The sequence below is a fragment of the Prinia subflava genome, chromosome 7 (genome assembly GCF_021018805.1).
Source record: "Prinia subflava isolate CZ2003 ecotype Zambia chromosome 7, Cam_Psub_1.2, whole genome shotgun sequence".
Lineage (NCBI taxonomy): Eukaryota > Metazoa > Chordata > Aves > Passeriformes > Cisticolidae > Prinia > Prinia subflava.
The window spans coordinates 32,174,093-32,196,317 of NC_086253.1; the positions used below are offsets into that span (position 1 = coordinate 32,174,093).

At 40.4% G+C, this 22,225-nt stretch overlaps 1 protein-coding gene across 1 annotated transcript; it reads right to left on the minus strand.

Moving 5' to 3' along the window:
* Nucleotides 1–951: 951 nt before the first annotated feature.
* On the minus strand, nt 952–8,986 carry LOC134552909 (uncharacterized). The gene is made up of 2 exons (XM_063402078.1): nt 8,848–8,986; nt 952–3,460 (listed from the first exon to the last, which is right to left on the minus strand). The coding sequence occupies exon 2, from the start codon at nt 3,120–3,122 to the stop codon at nt 1,455–1,457; it is 1,668 nt and encodes a 555-aa protein (XP_063258148.1). The 5' UTR covers nt 3,123–3,460; nt 8,848–8,986; the 3' UTR covers nt 952–1,454.
* Nucleotides 8,987–22,225: the final 13,239 nt, after the last annotated feature.

Genomic DNA, 22,225 nt, shown 5'->3' on the forward strand with positions numbered 1-22,225 from the left:
AGAGAAAAAATTATCTGTAACTACGATACCTTGAAGAAAGGACTGCTAAATGATCTTTTTAATCCAAATAGTTTATGCTTAGGAAAAGCTCCCAAAGATAATTAGAAAAAAATATCATTTTGAAGGCCACACAGTATTTTTTAAAAATGCTTTGTAATATGTATTCTTTTAACTTTAAATGCAAGAGTAAAGTCTTTAGCTGATGTAACTAAGAAAATAGACCTGTGTTGGTTTTAGAAAAAAATCAATATTACAATTTGATTCAGATATGCCATTGTTTCTCATTATTTCATAGATCTGTGGATATTAAATCATGTCAGTTTCCATTTGTGAGAAGCTTGCTGATATGTATACTTAGATTTAGTCTATAATTTATCATAGTTTTATTTTTAGAATTTGCTAGCTTCTAATGCCCCTGGTTAAAGCTGTGGCTTTGCAGGAGATGGTGCAAAATCTCCAAAGGCAAATGCAACCCAAGTGCCAGGGATTCCCAAAGGGTATACTGTGGTGTGTAATGTGCCATAAGAATAGTAGAAACTTGGCAGAACCCTGTTTGCTCTGCCATTTGTTTCTAGCACCAAATCTAAAGAGCCTGCTTTACATGTTTGTCCTGTGACCCAGGAATAAAGAACCAGATAGACTGAGTTAAGGTTTTTATCCATCTCAAGCAGGTCAAAGGCCTGTCAGGTGGCTGAGGATCTCAGAGCTATCAATACAATTCCCTTGTAGTGTAAGCTTTGACTCTGCTGACATTGACAGTGGGATTGGGTGTGTGTATCCATCTTCTGAGGGAGAATTAACAGATACACTGTCTGAGTGATTTAAATAAGTTGCACTCTCATCAAAGATGGTAAAAATGTTCTGAAACCTTGTTAGCGTAGGAAAACATATAACCACACAGAGGCGATCATATGCGGTTCTTTATTCCAGCGCACGGGACACCGGGGTGATAATACACCCAAATCTGATGTCCGAAGGATACAGAGTTGATTCGTGATTTTTATAGTTTAAATTATACACATGTTAACTAACCCCCACCCCTAGATACTGATTATCCTATTCCTTAGTTACTATCTTAAATCATACCTACGCTTCTACCCTGATCCACACTTGATTTGGTTAAAACAATAGCATGGAGCTGTTTACAAAAGCTGACGCTTGTTCCCAGCTAGCTGCGTCAAGTTCCAGTTGTACGTTCTCTACTTTCCTCCCCCTACACATTACTCAATTTAGAAATTATATTTTTTAACCCTCCACCAACATTCCCCCCTTTGAAAGTATTTTCACTCTAATATACTAAGTGTAAATGCTTTCACTTAATACAGTCCATTAGGCTTCAGAGTTCATACTGGATGTTCATCTTCAAATCCTCTGTTGTCATAGGCTTTGTCCAGGATGTTGTTGCGGATTGAAGGTGCTGGGTTCCGTGCCAATGCCTTCATTATGGTCCTGTTTCAAGATGCCTTTTTCTGTATCTCTCTCTTCAGGATTCTGTAAACTAACCAAATTACTAAAAATATAATCAGTAAAATTATCAGATTTTCAAGGATAGACTTTATCCATGAACTCACATTCCATCCTAATCCTTCAAAGATTTTACCCAACCAGCTAGTAGCTAAATCCTTTTGTTCCTTTTGTGCCTCATGCTCTATTTGTTTTAACTGACTGATGTCATGTTCTACATCTGCAGTTACATTTGGGATGTGGATGCAGCAATGGTCGATTTGTCTCTTTAAATATCTACACACTCTGTGTTCTTTCAAAAGTAACATATCTAAAGCCAAACGATTTTGCAGGGTCATTTTGGTGGTGGCCTGTAATTGCACATTGAGTTCCTTAAATCCCTCTCGTGTGATTCTTGCTAATCTGTCTACCTGACCTGTGAGTCTATATAGCATTTCTCTATTTCGATAATTTGCAATGGGACCAAACAAGGATTCTAGGGCCCACCCAATCTTTACTCCACTAGAGGGTTCCTTCCAAGTGTCATCTGGGTTCTTGTCTTCTGAGACGTCTCGCTTTGCTTTTATTTGCAAGGCTTCACTGCTCCTGTTAAATGGGGATTTCTTCCAAATTGGACATAAAGTGGGAAGGCCCAGGGTGATTTCTCTTACCTGCCCGTCCATAGGCAAGTGTGTTGTCCATGTGCCATCACTCATTGCCCATACAAATGGTCCTGGACTTCGAATTGTACTCCTGCTACATCCTACTATAATCTTAGAATCTATTTTGCCTTGTTTGTGTTTAATTTTCCTGCAGGCACAACCAATTCGTAAGGCTATTGCCAATGGTGACCACTGTTTCATTTCCAGATTATCAGAGGTGCAATCATAAATTTTCTTACATACCCACCAACTTACCTTATTTGCCTCTTTCTGACTGCTAGTATCAGTATTTGTCACTGTGGGATCTGTCTCATTTTCAGAGCCTTTCCATTTAATGCACCAGGGTGTGCTTTCCATATATTGGAATTTCTGGAGGATGCTCACAGACCATGCACTGTCCCAAGGTTCCAGTCCTTTCCAATCCTTCTCTTCACATTTCCACACCACAACACTTTCTGTAGTGTTGTCCCTGATCTTTTGATAGCGTAGAAACCAACATTGCCATTTTGCAAGGTCTTGGTCCTTAACCCACCACTCTATGATTTGTCCCAATTTGCCATTACTAAGAATGCACTCTGACTTTCTCATGGGTTGCATATAGGAATCCTCTGTTATCTTCCAGTATTCTCTGACCACCACCCTTGACTCTGGTACTTGTTTACAGTTAATTGTTTTGTTCCCTCCTATTTCAGGTAATTTTGACGTTATTATTCCCCAGCTTACTGGGTCCCCTGCTGCCTTTGGTATTGGCAGACAGGCCGTTATTCTGCTGGTATTATGCATTTTGGCAAAGTCTCTGACCAATCCAATCATTACATTCTCAGCCCGAATTTCATTAGAAATTTCTATTACTTGTGTTTTTGCCTGTATCTCTCTCTTCATTCTAGAATGAAGAGTTGTTAGTTGACCCTTCTGTATCCCATATCCCAAAGTAACAGCAATCCCTACTGGTGACATTAGTATCCATGAAATTAACATTACCCACAGGAAGAGCATGAGCACAGTTACCAATACCATTTGAACAGTTACAGGCGTTTCAGCCTCAGCTTTGTTGGTCCAAAAGTTTCTACAGCCCACGACTGGACTCCACGAGGGACCTTCTTTACACGCGTGTAGTGTATCCAGGGTTCCACTCCAGCCACTTTGACTGCTGTAAAGGTGGTTAGCAGTACCTGATGGGGACCAGTCCTCTTTTAGTGGTTCTTCGTTCCAGGTTTTGATATATACCTCATCTCCTGGTTCGATATTGTGGACTGGATTCTCCAGGGCCAGTGGTCTGTTCCACACGAGAACACTTCGAAGTCGAGCTAGAGTTCTCCCGAGGGACAGAACATAATTATACACATCTTGTTTCCCTGTGACATGAACATTTGGATTGGGGTTAGGAGATTCATATGGTTTCCCATACAGTATTTCATAAGGACTAACTGACATCCCACTCCTAGGTTTTATCCGAACCCTCAGCAATGCGATCGGCAAAGCCTGTGGCCACTGCAGTTTGGCTTCCTGGCATATTTTACTGATCTGCCTCTTCAGTGTCTGGTTCATTCTTTCTACTTGCCCACTTGACTGGGGTCTCCATGGTGTGTGGAGGTCCCAAGATATTCCCAATAACTTGCTTACCTCTTGTACCACCGTGGCTATGAAGTGTGGGCCTCTGTCTGATGATATCCCTAGGGGCACCCCAAACCTGGGAATGATCTCCTGTAATAACCACTTAACTGTTTCTTTTGCTTGGTTTGTGCGACAGGGAAGGGCTTCTGGCCATCCAGAAAACGTGTCAACCCCTACTAACAGGTATTTGTATCCCCGAGTTTTTGGCAGTTCTGCAAAATCCACTTGCCAATAGTCTCCTGGTTCTATTTCTATCCGAATTCTGCCTAACTGTGCCTGTCGTCTAGCTACGGGATTGTTTTTCAGACAGATTTCACATTTAGACATTACTGACTTGGCCGTTGTTTGCATCTGTACTGAGATTAGGTATTGTCTTAACCACTTTACCAACGCCTCTGCACCCCAGTGACACTCATTATGTTTTACCTGTAAAATTTCTCTCATTACCAAAGGAGGTACCACTATTTGCCCTTGTGCGGTTACATACCACCCTTCTGCGTTCTTCTGTGCCTTCAGCAGTTGTGCTAGTCTGTCATCTTCGATTGTATAGTTTGGCTTCGGAGGCAAATTAAATTGAGAGATATTAAGTCTTGATGGTATCAACGCCATTGTTTTCTGCACCTCTCGCGCTACCTGACGGGCTGCCCAATCTGCTTTTCGATTTCCTTCACAAATTTTGGAGTTGCCTGATTGATGTGCCTTGCAGTGCATGATTGCTACTTGTTCAGGTTTTTGTACTGCATCTATCAATTGTAGGACTGCATCTTGATGTTTAATATTTGTCCCTTGGGAGGACAGCAGTCCTCTTTCTTTCCATAAAGCTCCGTGTACATGCACTACTCCAAAGGCATATTTGGAATCAGTCCTAATATTCACTGTCTTCCCTTCACTCAGCTCGAGTGCTCTGGTTAATGCGATTAGTTCTGCCCTTTGTGCAGACGTGTTAGGTGGTAGTGATTTTGCCTCTATTACTACATCAATTGTAGTTACCGCATATCCCGCGTATCTGGCTCCGTTCTCCATGAAGCTGCTTCCATCTGTAAAGAGTTCCCACTCTGGTTGCTCCAGGGGGACATCCTTCAGATCTGTTCTTGCTGAATAAGTGTGCTCGATGACTTCTAGACAGTCATGCTCTAATGGACCTTCCTCAGCTGTGGCACCTAGAAATAGAGCTGGATTCAAGAGGTTAGTTGTTTTTAGTGCAACATCATTCTGCTCAGTCAGGGTTACCTGAAACTTCATCATGCGGCTTGGAGAGAGCCAATGGCCCCCCTTTTGTTCCAGGACTGTAGTTACCATGTGTGGCACATAGACATCTATGTGTCTTCCCATTGTGAGCTTCCTGGCTTCCTGTATCAGCAGCACGGTAGCTGCCACTGCCCGCAGACATGAAGGCCATCCGGCACTTACGTTGTCGAGTTATTTGGAAAAGTAACCCACCGGCCTTTTCCAGCTTCCCAGTCGTTGGGTCAGGACTCCCAGTGCCAGTCGCTGCCTTTCATGCACGTACAGCTGAAAGTCTTTAGACAGATCAGGTAACCCCAAAGCAGGAGCAGTTGTCAGTGCTTCCTTTAACTTCTGGAAGGCCTCTTTCTGTGGTTTGCCCCAGGTGAACGGCTGCGTCTTCTGAGCCTCATACAAGGGTTTTGCAATCAGTCCATAGTCCATGATCCACAGGCGACACCACCCTGTCATTCCGAGGAAGATCCGCAGCTCGTGTAGATTCTGGGGTTCTGGAATAGCACAGATAGCTTGAATACGATTAGTACCCAGTTTTCTCTGCCCTTGTGAGATTTCACATCCCAGGTAAATCACAGTCTGTTGGGCAATTTGTGCTTTTTCTCTGGATACCTTATACCCTCCCATTCCTAATGAATTTAAGATCTCAATGGTTACCTTTATGCAGGTCATTTCTTCCTCTGTTGCAATCAAAATGTCATCTACATACTGGAGTAATAAATATTGGTCTCTTGGTACTTGCCCTTCTCTGGTCCAGATTTCCAGTTCTTTTGCCAGTTGACTTCCAAAGAGAGTGGGGGACCCCTTGTACCCCATCGGTAATCGAGTCCAGGTGAGCTGAGTTTTTCTTCCACTTTCTGGATGTTCTCACTCAAAGGCAAATAGTTTCCTACTTTCTTGGTCAAGGGGTATACAGAAGAAAGCATCTTTTAAGTCAATTACAGTAAACCATTTATATATCTCTTTTACGGATGCTAACAATGTATAGGGATTGGCAACCACTGGATGAATGTCTTTTGTTATTTCATTTATACCTCTTAAATCCTGTACAAGTCTATACTCACCATTGGGTTTCTTCACTGGGAAAATTGGGGTGTTGTATTCCGATTTACATTCCTCTAGAATTCGATATTTTAAAAATTTATCAATGGTCTTTGCTATTCCCTGTCGTGCTTCTGGTTTTATAGGGTATTGTTTGATTCGTACAGCCTTTGCTCCTTCTTTTAACTCTACATGTACCGGTTGTGCCAATTTAGATTTTCCAGGTACATCTGTTTCCCAGACAGAGGGAATTACTGCATCTTCTACTTCTTTAGGAATATTAGAAATTGGTTTTTCTTTTATCATCAAAATCTTTCCTGTCTTAGACTCCGGAATTTTCATTACGAGTTCACCATTCTCAAAAGTAATTACTGCCTCCAGTGCTGCCAGTAGATCGCGCCCTAAGAGCGGAGTTGGGCAGTCTGGCATGTATAAGAATTCATGGGTCAAGATCTTATCTTCAAAGCTCAATTCTAGGGGTTGCAAGAATGGCCGTACCTCCTCCTTCCCTGTGGCTCCAATGACTGCTGCTGACTTGTTCCCGATTTGCCCCTCAAGATAATTTAGTACAGAATGTGTGGCCCCCGTGTCAATGAGAAAATCTACGTCTTTTCCTTCTAAATGCAAAGTCACCATGGGCTCTCTTGATCCTGGCTCCCTCTCATGTAAAACCATGACCCTGGCTACACCATCCAGCTGATGCTCACCACTTTGATTAAACATACTGTCTAACTGAGGCTGACCATTCTGGCTAAACCGGTTTGGACACTCCCTTTTCCAGTGTCCCTCCATCCGACAATATGCACACTGATTCAGACCTAATCTACCATGACCAGAACCTCTGCCAAAGCCAACCTCTATTAACGCCACGACCACCTCTACCACGTCCCCGCCCCTGTCTCTGTAAGACTGCCAAAAGGCTTTGCCCCTGTTTCTTGACAATTTCTCTGTCCCTGTTATTATAAACTTTCCAGGCAACCTCTAGGAGTTTATCCAAGTTTCTTAACTCTTCACCTTCCAGTTTCTGTAGCTTTTTCCTAATATCTTCCTGTGCCTGACCCAGAAAAATAAAGGCAAGCTGAGTCCTTCCTTGCTCACTGTCTACTTGAAGATCAGTATATCTTCTAGCTGCTTCCTTAAGTCTTTCTAGAAAGGCAGTGGGAGATTCTTTCTTTTCCTGTCGAATTTCATACAACTTAGACCAGTTCATACTCTTAGGTATTGCCTGTTGAACACCAACTGAAATCCACTCCTGATATCTCCTTAGCCTTAACATATCCACTCCAGAGGGGTCATTAGCATCCCACTCTGGGTCTGCAGTGGGAAAATTATAATCCAGTGTCCCTGTCACCAAACCATTTCGTATGTCTTCTCTAGCTCTTTCTCTTGCTGCTCGAAGAACCATATCTCTCTCTGTCTCATCCATCAGAGTGTCTAATATGACATGAATATCTTCCCAATCAGGGTTCTGAGTTTTCATTATCATCTTAACCACACGAGCTACCTTATCTGGGTTTTCTCTATACGTTCCGGCTGATTGTTTCCATATAACTAAATCAGCAGGTGAAAAGGGTACCTTTACAAAGACGGGTCCATTAGTTCCCACCCCTTGCCTTAGTGGTGCAATAATCGTTCTCTTTTGTTTGCCTGATTTTAATATACCCTTTCCTGCCTGAGGCCACTCCAGGGCCAGTTTTCCTCGTGTTCGGTGAGCTACTGGGGCGTCTAGTTCATTTGCTTCACTGTCACTACTTTCCATTCTATCTGTCTTCTTCACATTCCCCCTTTGCTTCCGCCTCACAATCACATCCTGGATAGGGGAATCTGGAAGGGGGGGGTACAGGGGGGCAGACGGGCCAGAAGCTGGTGAAGGAGGTGTAGGTGGGAGCGGAGGGTACCCTTGAGCTGGTGTTAGAGGGGGGATAAATCTTTCAGCGGGTGTGGGCGGGGGAGCAGGATAGCTTTGAGCAGGTGTATGTGGAGAAGGGGGGGTTCTCTGAGCAGGCGGAGGAGGGGCAGGCACCTGGGCAGGCGGAGGAGGGGCAAGCGGAGGAGCGGCTGGCACAGGCAGAGGACGATAATTACCTTCAGCAGACAAAGGTGGGGGTAAAACATATTGTGCTGGCGCGAGCGAGGGGGGTGTAAGAGAATCAGGTGGGGTCAGGGTGAGCGGGGTAGAACTTGGTGTTGAGGGGGCCGTGGTGGTTCCGGGAGCCATGGGAGATACCAATAATTCCGATTCCAGTTCGTCTCTTTTTCCCCCTAAAATTTCACTTAAAACTGCATGTTCCATACAATGCTTATTTTGGACGCAAGCCAGACACTTATTATTCTCAAGCTTCATTGCTTTCATTTTGTCAAGCAACAAAACCGGTTTCTCAAGCAAGCACAGAAATAAGTCAATATATGGTAATTGTTCTACCCTTCCATATTGTGTACAAAGCAATCTAAGTTGCATAATAATCTTCACATCAAAAGACCCGTTTTTCGGCCACCTCTGATTTTCAGGCAAAGCGTATTTTGGCCAGTGAACATTACAATATTCAATCAACTTATCTTTTCGTAATTCCTGACCGAAATTCCCCTCTTTCCAATGTGCCAACAAACAACCCAACGGAGAAGAACTTGGTATAGAGGCATTATTGCTGCCCAAAACCTCTTTTAACCCTTTTAGTTTCTCCATATTACAGATACATAAAAACCACAGATGCCGAACCTGCAACGCTTTCGCGATGTCTGACGGACGGCTGCCTAGGCAATACCACCAGGAATTCCTTTTGCCCAACCAAGCGTAGCTTTCGCTGCGTCTTAATGGCAGGCCCCCAGACCAGAGAATAAAGAACCTTACCTCTCACCAGGGGTCGTTGTGAGCGGCGAGGGTCGCGGCTCCAATGGGCTCCCCGAGAAATCACCCGGTGCCGGCTGGAGCGTGATCGGGTCGCGGGGTCCTGGCTGCGCCCACAAGGTCCCGTCCTGGGTCGCCAAAAATGTTAGCGTAGGAAAACATATAACCACACAGAGGCGATCATATGCGGTTCTTTATTCCAGCGCGCGGGACACCGGGGTGATAATACACCCAAATCTGATGTCCGAAGGATACAGAGTTGATTCGTGATTTTTATAGTTTAAATTATACACATGTTAACTAACCCCCACCCCTAGATACTGATTATCCTATTCCTTAGTTACTATCTTAAATCATACCTACGCTTCTACCCTGATCCACACTTGATTTGGTTAAAACAATAGCATGGAGCTGTTTACAAAAGCTGACGCTTGTTCCCAGCTAGCTGCGTCAAGTTCCAGTTGTACGTTCTCTACTTTCCTCCCCCTACACATTACTCAATCTAGAAATTATATTTTTTAACCCTCCACCAACAACCTTACAGATGTTGTGCTGGAATCACGATACTTAGAGTGACATCAAATATTTCCCCACCACATCATCCCAAGTCTCAATCCCAGCCCTAAGAATCCAGTGTCCTCCATTACCAGTTAGAGCAGCAGCCTGGCGATTGTCATGATTTTGTTTGTCAGCTTTCATCACTGCCTGTCACTATTCATACTAGGGGATGGAAGTCCCTGCAATGTAGTGCAGGGGAAAACAACTTAAGTGCAGTGAATACAGCCTATAGAAATACTTTATTTTAATGCAGTCTTTTCTATTTTACTTTAAAAATTTATAATACAGCTTAAATGAATGAGCACTGGTTAGTCATACTGGTACTCCCCAAAACTGTCACTAACAGCAAAAACTTTTATAGCCTGGATATTACAAAAAAACCCCTGTTCATCATAACAAATATTTAGACACACAACCAGACATGGAATGTAGGTAAACTAATTCCTCACATTTAATTCCTCCAACTAAATTTCTCTTTCTAAATACAGTTCCTTCATAAATTTAGAGGAAGATGAAAATGAAAAGCTTCATAGGGAACCAGAAAAGCCAAGAAGATGTGGAACATATCCCATTGCATCTTTAATCACAATTTAAAAATATCTTTTCAGCATTTGTAAAAAAAAAAAAAAAAAGAGAGAACTTATACACAAGAACTAAGAAACAAAAATCAGGCATATTGCTAGTCCTACATAAAGAGCACCTGGTCTCATTAGGATGGTATTTTATTTTCTGCACAGTATACCACTTTAATGGATCCAGCAGGGAAATAGCAACAAAAACTAAGCAACTAGAATGACAGTGTCATCTCTGTGGAAACATCAGCTCTTATTCATCATCATCTTCAGTGCTATAAGATGTCACTTAGAGAATTCCTCCTGAGATTTTTTTTTCCTAACAAGGGTTTAGCCTAATTTATATTCCCTACATGTAAAATGCAACTTTATTATTTTAAATTACATGACTTCTGTATCTCTCTGCATAAAAGCTCTTTTTAAGAGAAACAAAGTATTCTGTTGCCTTGATCACAGGTCTTTGGCCTAAAAGAAAAAAAAAAAAAGGTATTTTTTATAGTTTCTCCAACTTGTCTTGCATGTCAGAAAATAATGACATTATTAGTGCTTTTCTCTCCTTCCCCTGGGTTCCTATAGTTGTTCTTCTTATATGAAAAACTTTAATATTCCATTTAAGCAGATTTAGCATTAAATTCTCTATAAACTCATAAAGCACATTAGCATTTTCAGTGCCTTTATGTGATATATATCATGTAGTCTTCACCTCTATTTGGGTTTTTTTTCTTAACGGAACTGATAATCGTTTTCAGTTTATTGTACAGTCTGGTATAGGCAAGAAATCATTGCCTAATAAAAGTGGACTATGGGTAGGGTCTACTATTGGTGGTAGTCCCTAGAGGACAATGGCTCAAAGACCACCACCTAGAGTACACAGGATTTCAGAAATTTTGGCAGTGACTAGTAAAACTAAATTGTTCTTATACTGGATCATAAAAAAGCAAGGATTTGCCGTGGTTCAAGGACAGTTTTAACCATATATTTCTTTATAACTAGCCATAACATTATAATAATGAAGAAAAAACTGTTATCCTTATGCCTAGATAGGGCCTGATAGGGAATCAGTTATCCTTTTAGTTTATCCCTTACTGATAAGATCATAAGTTGGGAAATGCCATCAACTGCACTATAAGCAGACTCAAAAAGACAGTGATAAATATTCTGGGTTGGGATTTGAACTGTGTATGTGTATTTATCATTGCTATAAAGCACTAAATATTAGGTATACATGCAACAAAAATTTACCCAATAGAGTATCATAAATAGTTTTAGAAAAGCTTATCATCTCCTTACAGCTATATTTTGTGGTGTGGTCTTTCTCTTGGACTTCTGCAGCAATAGAAACAGGCTCATGTAAAATGAACTTAGCAGCAATTTCTAGGATTGAAATTTCATATGCTCATTAGAAATGTGGTATATTAGGTGGTAATGGAGAAATGAGTGAAATAATTTATTTTTATTTCACATCTTACGTTGAATAGGGAGCATTTTTTAAAGTTATGTTTTAATCATTCTTTCATTTAAATGCATTATGTGAATGATTGGTTGATTGATTAATTGAAAGAAAGAAATGGGCATTTTACCAGACAGGGAACTCAGTGGCTTTTCAGGTTCAATTACTTTCTCTTTGAGCTCCTGAGATGTTGGTACTCCTGATTGTCTCCACTCTGATATTATGTCACCTGCCTTCAGCCCCCTGTTCCCAACCACACCAAATTGCACCACACGTACTTTAGGAATGTACAATATACTACAGCAAAAATAGTCAGAAACATAATGGAAGACCCAATTAAAGCACAAACTTAAAAAAGAATTCATTTGCTGTTGTAGTCTGTATATTCTTTACAAGGTAAGGCATGTAGGTTGCAACAACTTTGCTATGATTCAAGGTGCTTTCCTATATTGAATAATTTTTGAATATGATATAAAGAGATGGGTGGCTATGATAACTTATGTGGGGCTGATCAGTAGAAAGAGCACTGGAAGGGGTCTCCAGAGTCAGAGAAACATGAGCAAGAGCTGAGAGACTGACCAAGAACCTGCCAGGAAATCACCAAGAACAGGCAGCCCTTGCGAGCAGGACAGGCCTGACAACAGGTGTTGCTGTGGCAGATTTCAGTGAGCTGAAACTGAAATCCTCAGTCAGTTCAGTGAGGCTGAAAGCTTCAGACAACTGATGACAGCAGCAGTGCCTACGGTAAATTCTGTGGGGATGAGCCCTAGAATGAGTGTTGCAATTTATGCAGCAGTTTGACAGGAAGGATGTGCAGGGAGGATGCAGGGGAGGCGCAGGAAGGGCTCCCCTCCTTAGGAAGGCCAACAGAGTAGCAGAGCCAGAGAACAGCAGATAGGAGCAGCAGTCAATGCTGAGGGAGGGAAAAGAGCTGGCTTCTTCTCTCCAGCCTTAGTCTGAACTTCCAACGTTATGATTATTATGTGTTCATGAGTTCATTGCCCAGCAATGTTGAAGTTGCTGCACCAGCAATGTCTGCTCACCCAAACAGACCTTCTGAGTGTAGGTGTAGCTCTGCAGGAATCTGGCTGTCAAGGGTGCCTGGTGCCTGTACAGTTACCTCCTCTGCAGAAGGTGTGTCCCTGTCAAGGAGCTATGCCACCAGGTCAAGGAGTTACACAAGGAAGTAAGTAGGTAGAGCAGCATTACTGAGGATGAGAAAGAAATAGATTGGATATTCAGAGAGGTTATAGACACAGGAGTCTCAACCCCATCTACATCAGAGATGCAGGTGGCCTCTGCACCTGATCTCACAAGGAGTCAGATGTCAACAAAAGAGGACATTTTTATTTTTTAGTGACTAGAAACCAAACCATGGATGAGGTGGTTAAAGCTTCAAATAAGGCAATTGAGTCATCAGGCCTGAAGAAGGAGTAAGAGATTGAGATGGGTGACTCCCTACCACAGCAGACAGAGACAGCCATCTGCTGACTTCACCAAAGAAGTTTGTTGCCTGCCAGGGGCTTGAATCAGGGATGTCATGGATAGACTGCTAAGGCTCATCAACACATCTGGCTATTATTCCCCGATGGTCTTTCGAGTGAGCACTAATGATACCAAAGGTAAACTGAAAACAATGAAACTGTTTTTAGGTCTCTGGGGAGCTCAGTCAAGGGTCTGGGTGCCTAGGTAGTTTTCTTCATAATATTGCCAGTTAGGGTAAATGGTAGAGAAGAATTAAATGGACTTACCAAGTAAATCACTGGACATGGCATTGGTGCTGTCAAACAGTGTTTGTTTTTTTAACTTTAGACCCTGTCTGCTGAGATTAACAGCAATTTGGAAGAGATGGGATCCACCTTACCAAGTTGAGCACATGTGTTTTTGTCAATAAAATGGCCAATCTGGTAAAGTGAACTTTATATTAGAAAAGGTGGGGGAATGGGAAAGCTTAGTGTCAACCCAAATAGCAACAGGAGGTTTAATATGATACCTCCAGCACATGCAAGGAGCCAAAAAGATAACTACAAGACAGGACGATGGGGCATCCCTTTGCTTCCTTCCTGTGATACAGACACAGTCAAATACTTCTATGAAGTGCCTGTATACCAATGCACCCACTGTGGGAAACAAACAGGAGGAACAGTAGATCTGTGTGAGATCACAGGGCTTCAATCTCCTTGAAATTACAGAAACATGGTGAGATAGCTCACATGAATGGAACATTGTCATGAAAGACCCCTCACTGTTCAGGGAAGACAGACCAGGAAGGCACTGTGGCAGAGCTGCCCTCTGCATGGGGCAACTCTTGGAATGTATGGAGCTCTGTCTTGAAGTGAGTGATGAGCATGTCGAGAGGTCATGAGTTAGGACAACAGATCAGACTAGTGAAGGTGACACTGTCGTGGGTGTTTGCTACAGGCTGCCTGATGGAGATGAGAAAGTAGATGAGAACTTCTACAGGCAGCTTGAAGCAGCCTCACAGCCACAGACCATGGTTCTTATGTGGGACTTTAACTTCCCTGACAGCTGCTGGAGAAGCAACACAGCAAACCACAAACAATCCAGGATGTTCCTGGAAAGTGTTGATGACAACTTCCTGAAACAGATGGTGGACAGTCCCACAAGGAATGGTGTGCTACTTGATCTTATTATAACACAAAGGGAAGGCCTTGTTGGAGATGCAAAGGATGAGGGCAGCCTTGGCTTTAGTCACCGTGAAATTGTGTAGCTCAGTATCAGATGAGGAGGAAGAAGGCCAGCAAGTAAGACTGCAACCATGGACTTCAGGAGACCTAAGTAAACTTCCTCAGGGATCTTCTTGGAAGAGTCCTGTGGGAATGGGCCCTGCAGGTAAGAAGGATCGAAGAGAGCTGGTCGATATTCAAGGATCACTTTTCCAAAGGTCAAGAACAATGCATTCTAGTAAACAAGTAATCAGGCAAAGAGGGCAAGAGATCTGCATGGATGGATGAGAAACTTCAGTCATTGCTTGAGTGTAAGCAGGAAATACACAGGTGGTAGGGGGAAGCAGGGTCTGGCCACTTGGAAGGAATATATAGAGATTGTTAGAGTAAGTAGAAATGAGACAGGGAAGGCCAAGGCCCATCTGGAAATATATCTGGCCAAAGGTGTTAGGGACAATGAGAAGGGCTTCTTTGAATACATCAATATTAGAAGGAAAACTATGGATAAATGTGGGCTCATTATTAAATGGAGAGGGGACCCTGGTAACAGAGGATGTAGAATTACTGAATGCCTTCTCTGCATCATCCATCTTGTCTAAGAATTTTTAATATTTACTTGTCATTATTTAAGCTTCATCTGAACTTTCAGATTCCCTCTTTTCTAAAAGAATCAAAGACCTTGGAATGCACCTACACATGTGCTAATGTTCAGGACTTTCGTAAGACTGAGTATGCAACTTCACAAGTACTGTAACTTCAAATCTATTTTTCCATAATGCATGTTTTATATTGCAGCTGTAAAGATTTTATGTAATTTGCTTTGTACCGGTACCAAATTTTTGTTTGATTTTTATCAGTATTTTCAGCATCAGTGCATATGGAATTTACTGATCATATTTTGAACCTTTTAGTGAACAGCATTTAGTCATGGTTTCCCCATGCTTATGGCATAATATAATGAAGTGCTGTTCCTTCCTGACTGTGTTTTGATTTTTTTGTCACAATTTGAAAATATATTTTGAGTTTCCTTTCCAGTTTTGAAAGAGATATGGAGATCTAAAATAGATGAAAATGTCAAATCATATTTGACCATTAGAAAAAAATTAAAATTTCATTCTTGTCAAGGACTTTGGAAGGAGGGTCTCTAGTGCAAACACCTCTGCCTTGGAGTTCAAAGCAGTAAGCACTGAAATGCATATATACCTCCATACATGCCCTCTAAAATGAGCTTGGCCTGCAGCAAACCATGATATCTGGATAAAATTATACAATGCCCAGAGTTTCTCAAAGGGTTTCATCTGTTTATCACGCAACCACATTTTCATAGCTCCACATTTTCTGGGAAAAAATTAATTTTATTTACAACACAAAACATCTCTTTTCTGCTAACAATAGTACCAGCTTCCAGAGCTTTTCTGTTTCCAGGCATCATGCTCCATTGATATTTCAGAACACATCTACATTACAAGGCCAATTCTAGCACAGCCACGCTGGCAGAGCTCCTGCTAGAGATGCAGCATAGGCTGACAGGAGAACCTTTTCAGCTGTCATAGCAACACTACCTACCCTGCATAACATAACCTAAAATGGCAAAAGCACTTTTGTATCAGCATGGCTGTGACAGACACCAGGGGGATGTTAAAACACTGTGTTTGCTGAATACCCTGTTATCATGCACAATATCCTATTCTTCTGTGTGGTGGTACTTTAACATCATAATTCAGAAAATTCTTAATCAGTGATTCAAAATAAGTCCTTGCCAGAGAATCACAGAATGGCTGAGATTGAAAGGGAGTTCTGGAGGTTATTTGGTCACTTATGTCAGGCATCAGCCTCAGTCAGAAAAGAACAGGTTCCTGTCTGGATCACAGGCCTGCAATTAGACCTTTGAAGCTAAAAGAATGAATAGTATTAAGATGGAAATGTCAACTAAGGAATGAGCTAAACAGATTTTGTCCAAATATAAGATTTCCTGTACAGAAAGCAGATACAAAGAGATGCTCTTTACACACAGAGCTGGCTTTCAGAAAAGCTGGCTTTCAGGTTTTCATGGTGCCATGAGAAAAGTGTAGGCTGTAGTCTGCCCTGCTTATTCCAGAAGAAAATGGGACAGGCTGAGATTTCGCACAGACTTGAGAAGTGGGAAAAAAAATTCCACACTACTTCTGCAATCACAAGGATATGGTTTGCTCTCTGAGGCTTTCAGAAGGTTGCAAACAACTAGCAAACAAGCTAAAAGTAGTGTGTCGAGTCTCAGAGCACGATGTGTAGAGAAATATGTGCAAACATCTTGTAAAAGAAACAAAGGTTTCAGCTGTCCTATCCATGAGGTGCTGACTTGATAGATATGTAATTGTTCTCCATTTATGATATCCAGTCTGGAGAAGGCTGAGGGGAGACCTCATTGCAGTCATTGCTTCAACATCCATTACAAGGGGAAGCAGAGGGACAGGTAGCAATCTCTTCACCCTTGTGACCAGTGCCTCGAGGAAATGGTACAAAGATGACTTAGGGAGGGTTTAGGAAAAGGAAGGTTCAGGAAAAGGTTCTTCACCCAGAGGGTGGTTGGGCACTGGAACAGGTCCCCAGGGAAGTGGTCACAGCACCAACCTGACAGAGCTCAAGAAGCGTTTGGACAATGTGCTCAGGCACACGGTGTGACTCTTGAGGTGTGTAGGGCCAGGAGTTGAACTTGGTTATCCTTGAGTGTCCCTTCCAACTCTGCACAATCTATGATTCTATGATGTCCTTATAATTATGTAAATTGGGGCCAAATTTGCCTGAGCCTTATGCGTAAATGTCTAAATAGCTGAGTATTGGGAGAAAAGTAATTCAAACAATGTCAGACTCAGTTGGATATTTTTTTTGAACCTGTAACTAAGCCCCTTGTTAAATAATATTGTTTTCACAGTTCTGAAATTAACACTGAAGTAGAAACTTTTGTTGTAAAGTATTTCATTTCTAAAATGTAAAAATTTTGCAGCCACAGTATCTGGTGTGTTCCTTGCATTTGCAAAGACATATTTAATCACAGCCTTCAAGAATATGTCTTGCTGCTACATTTTTGTGTAATCCCCCAAAATTCTGAAGGTATAAGAACTTGTTTATGGAGACTATTTTAAAAATTCTGTCACAAAAAGAGGCTAATAAAGCTGTCTTTCTAACAATGTAGGAAACTATTAACTGTGCACAGAGAACCCTCAACTAGGCAGAAGACTGTGACAAAAGGGAGTTTAAAGACTATTACCCTGAAAAGTTAAAGAAGGTTAGAGCCAGTAGAGCCAGTCAGGATGGAGATAATTAAATGGTGCAGCTATTAAAAAAAAAAAAAAAAAAAAAAAAAGGGTAACAGTACTAACAAAATGTTGTTAGGGTTCTTAAACTACACAGGTTAGATAGGTCTTTCTTATATTTGTGATACATAGACAAAGTGTCTTTGGAGGGGTTAAAATGAATGTGTGTTCTTTTGGATATTTGAAGTATTTTTTTGGTTTTTTGATTGCTTTAAATATTATTCTGCTCAGTAATGCCTATGCTAGCAGCTGGTATTTGAAGAGAGCAAGAAGGTTCTCTTTCAGAGAAGTAAAAGAGGCATTTAAAATGGGGCTTTTGATCACAGTAGTTCTGAAGAGTGTGTGAGGCCTAAACTAGGCAAAGTAGAAGTAAAGAGAAGCTAGTACATAAAGGTAATTATTTCTTAGTCATTGCACAAGTCAGTTCACTTAATTTTTTTATTGATGGGAATTACACACATAATACAGATTTATACTCTGTGTGGATGTGCTTTGTTTTGGATTGTAAAAGAAGATTGAACTGATCTTGTTAACAAGGCTGCCACTGGTTCTAGGAAATTATCCAACCTCCTGAGGAATATTTTGGCAGCAGTCTTAATTGGACCTGTGGTCTCAGCACTGTCATTGCATAGCTCTGTTTTAGCAGTAATTTCTTTTTTTCTTTTTTTTTCTCTTCCCCTTTTGATGCTCTGTCAGTCAGAGTTCACACTGAGATCAGCCAGAAACTTGCTGTACCAGGAATCATTTGATGTAGCCCTTAGTGCCTATTAGATGCCAAACAAGGGAGGGCTTTGCCAGAGTGAGATGAGAGATGTTGCTTTCTGAAACTTCAGAAAATAGAGATTGTCTACTTTGCCTTCCAGTTGGATGCAACATCCAAGGCAATTTAGTTCTACATTGTAATTTAAATGTGCCTCTGGTTTTTTGAGAAGAGTTAGTGGCATATGGTATTTTTGCATTGTAGAAGCATTCTTGTTGATTTATGTTGCACTAAATTTTGAGGATTATTATTTTACAGAAAAAATACACAGCATTTTTCTCTGTTGTCCCTCTTTCTGTTGTATCTGATTCAGGGATTAATCTGAACAATATGTATTTTTGGTGTCTCCTCTGCTATATAAGAAAGAGAACAATGCAGCACAGAGTAAAATATAGTATCTATTGCCTACACCAAATCTCATACTTTTCTTTTGTACTACATAATTTATAAATTGATTTTCTAGACTTAGGAGGACATGTTAAGTTCCTTCAGCTTTCAAGACTATAATGCTTCACCAAGCTGTCTTGTTCTTACAGCTGTCAGGATACTGAGCACCTCAGTAGGTAATAATTTTAAAAGAGAAAGGAAGGGAAGGACAAACTGGAAGAAAAAAGCTACTTTTAAAATGTTATGACTAATAAATAAGTACAATAGCATTCATCCACTCTCTTGTGTCATGGAATCATTTTGATTCTTTGGGGATTGTGTTTCAGGAAAATGTATTTTCTACTTGAAAATGGTGAAGTAATCCTATGTCAAATTCAAATACAAAGGTAGAATCTTTAATAAGCTCAGTGTAAGATTACTGCGTAAGGTGAAAATGCAAATGGCCTATTTTATACTTACATGATTTCTAGGACTTTTAATTGAATTAACCCAGTTTTCCAGGATATGTGTTGGATCATGTATATGTGTTTATATAGATCTCACAGCACTTACAGTCATACTCTTGACAACTTAATCAACTTAATTTATATGTAATTGCAGGGCCTCAGACTGAGGATGCTGGAGTCATTTTTATTGAAACATAATTAATATTCATTAATATTCATATTTTCACTTGATCACTGTGTGACAAGGGTACATCCCAGCTTAGCATGACGTTTGAGGTTGCAGCAGAGAAAAGTCTGGGTAACCAGCTACAAAATGCTGATATATACGCAGAGTCCGACCCAGGGACTATTGAGCAAACCTGCATCTGTATGCCCACAAGAGGCTGGCCTTGCCATCGCACACAAATACACAAGTCAGGCAGTGTGATTTGGTATGAGTTAGCAAATCACAGCCAGATTGTTCCACAGTGCCAATATGTCTGGTGAGAGAAGGGCTGCTCATGCCAAGCCACCTTCTGTGCTTCGAGCCCGGCCAGGTCCCTGCCTGTCACATCTCGTCTCCAGTGGCTCCCAGAGAATGTGGCTGACACACCGGCACTGAGCTCACCAGTGGGGGCTGCCTCTGCACCCCTGTCTATCCATTGCAGGCAGACAATGTACAAAAGGGCAGCCGTGGTCACCCTCTTTTTGAGATGCAATTGTGTCAAAGCAACCTCCTCTGACTTTCTTTGCTCAATTTTTATCATTGGTGTCTAGATACTTAGGCACCCATTTCCATGCAGTTGCTGTACTATTTATAGAAGTATGTCTAATAAAGATACTCTTAAGACTGGTGCCAAATAGAAACCCTAACAAATAGATTGGTACAAATATTCTAAAATTACTCTCCAGAAGGGAACGCAAATGCTCTTGCCACAAAAATCAAGCCAAGCTAATTTGAATTCATGGGAAACAGTGGATATTTATGAGGAATTTTTAACAAACAACTACTTACCCAAAGATTAATTAAGAAAAATTATTTTGAGTAAGAAACAAATGTGTGAAAATGGCAATCTGTTCCTAGACAAATCTAAGGCAGAAAGGAGTAAGGAAGTTAATTAATTAAATCTCTTGTTAGAAATAATTCATTGAGCTTTTTTTTTTTTTTTAATAGTGTATATTAGTATGCCTAAGGGTATTTTGAGTAGTATGATGTTTAATATTATCTCTTGTTCTGGTGAACCTCTCAATCCCATTACAACAAGGGCCTACTAGTTTTAGGCAGGCAGACATTATTTTGTTTTGTGGATGGATTCATATTTATGTCTCTTTATAGAATAAAAAAATTCTAGGACAGTTTTCAGTTTATCCATGCTGACATAGGAATAGATATTGTCCCTAGAACATATATCCTTTCCCTCATGTTCTGAGACTGGACTTTATTTTTTGCACTAAAAATAGTCTTTATTATCTAGTGGGGAAAGACACGAGATGGATGTTTTCAGGTGTTTCAGACTGTGAAATTGGAGTTAAATTAACAAATATTTTTGCCTTTAATTGTATACTTTACTTGTACTAAAATACTGGAAAGAATTAAAAAACTTATAAAATGTATAAAAATAATAATCTCCTTAAAAAATCATATTGCTTCTCTTCCTTCACACTTTTTTTGAGCGAAGAGAAAGGAAGGAAGAAAGCAGAAGAGGAACTGAGAGGATTCAAATGACATAAAAATTATTAGGGTCATAAAATTAAGGTTTTGAAAACAGTAAGTTATTTAATTTTTTAATGACAAAGAAACACAAAACATAATTTAGTTCAAATTTCTGAAAATGTAAATAAATAAACCAGTCATGGTTTAATGTGCAAAGCAAATGCATACACAGTACATTCTGGTCTCCCACTGCAAGATTTATTTGTAATTAATATGTCCAGTAAGCAGATAAAAAATTGGTTTGGAAGGCTGGGAAAGGTTTCAGAAGGAGGAGGAGGGAGTATGGACAGGAAGCAAAAATATATAATATTGACTAAAAGATTGTTTGCATTTCTCTTTCTAAAATTCTCATGTTTGAGAGGCTGTTCTGAGTTACCTGGATCTTGAATAGAAACTGCTATTTCTTTATGAAAACCATTTTGAATGGAACACATTCTTTATGAAAACCATTTTGAATGGATATTTTTCATCTCTTTTGATTGCTGCTGGAGGTCTTATGGAACACACATGGACTTGAGCCAGATGTAACTGTTAATTATTATTCTCTGAAATAAAAGTTAAACTGTTCTGATGAATATGTTTCATTCTTGGATGGTCATAGCTGTATTTTCACTATGAAATACTGATGTCAAGTGTGCTAAAATGATTTCAGAAGCTGTGAAGTTTATTCTGTATAATGTATGTTACAATGGTTTTTATGGAGATATGTAGTCATTCTCATGGGATTGCCTTTTAGTGGGAAGAGGCCATTTGGATGTAAGATGTGGTAGTAGGACTTAAATTACCTGAATACCTAGCACAAAACATAATTTGTCACTTCAAGCAAGTCTGGTAAAAGTTTATCAATGAAATATAATGGGACTATATACAGCAAATGGAAGATGATAAAAATTATATAACTAAGGGCCAGGGAATTCCAGCCACCCATCAGTTCTGGATAACTGCATTTTGGCTAGGATTATAGCTTCTGCCTAACCAATATAAAAATTCTATGGCTCATCTAAAAAATATTGGAAATTAAGAAAATCTAGAGATGTAACAAATGGGGCAATTTAACTATTTTAGTAAATTACACTGATTGCTAGCAATAAAAGAGAAACCTTTTGTATTTTTCTTTTTACTCTTAATGAGACGTAGTATTTCCTAGCAGGAAGATTGATATTTATTACAGATATATTTTTTATGAATGTTTCTTCTTGTATTTCATTACTGAAGGTTGGTCAACCTCTCTGAGATAAATGCAGCTTCAAATCAAAAAGCAGATCGCTGCAATATATGAACGTGTGTCTTAATGCTGCGATTTTGCATGTTTCTTTCTTCCTTGTGGTTTGTATTTAAATTTCGATGCAGCCATTACTCAAACGTGCCATGAAGTGCTAGGATCCACTTTACCCTTACGGCCTCTTCCCTCTTACCCTCACAGCTCACCTTTTGTGTGCCGAAAATTGATCAAACCTGTAGGTTTGGCCTCAGTACTATTATTGGAATATACCAAGACATCCTCAGAAAGGTTGTGTTGGTATTCAGCAGCCTTG

Bases quoted from the DNA above. Each gene is read 5' to 3' on its own strand.
- LOC134552909 (XM_063402078.1), bottom strand. From the start codon at position 3,122: ATGGTATTGGTAACTGTGCTCATGCTCTTCCTGTGGGTAATGTTAATT.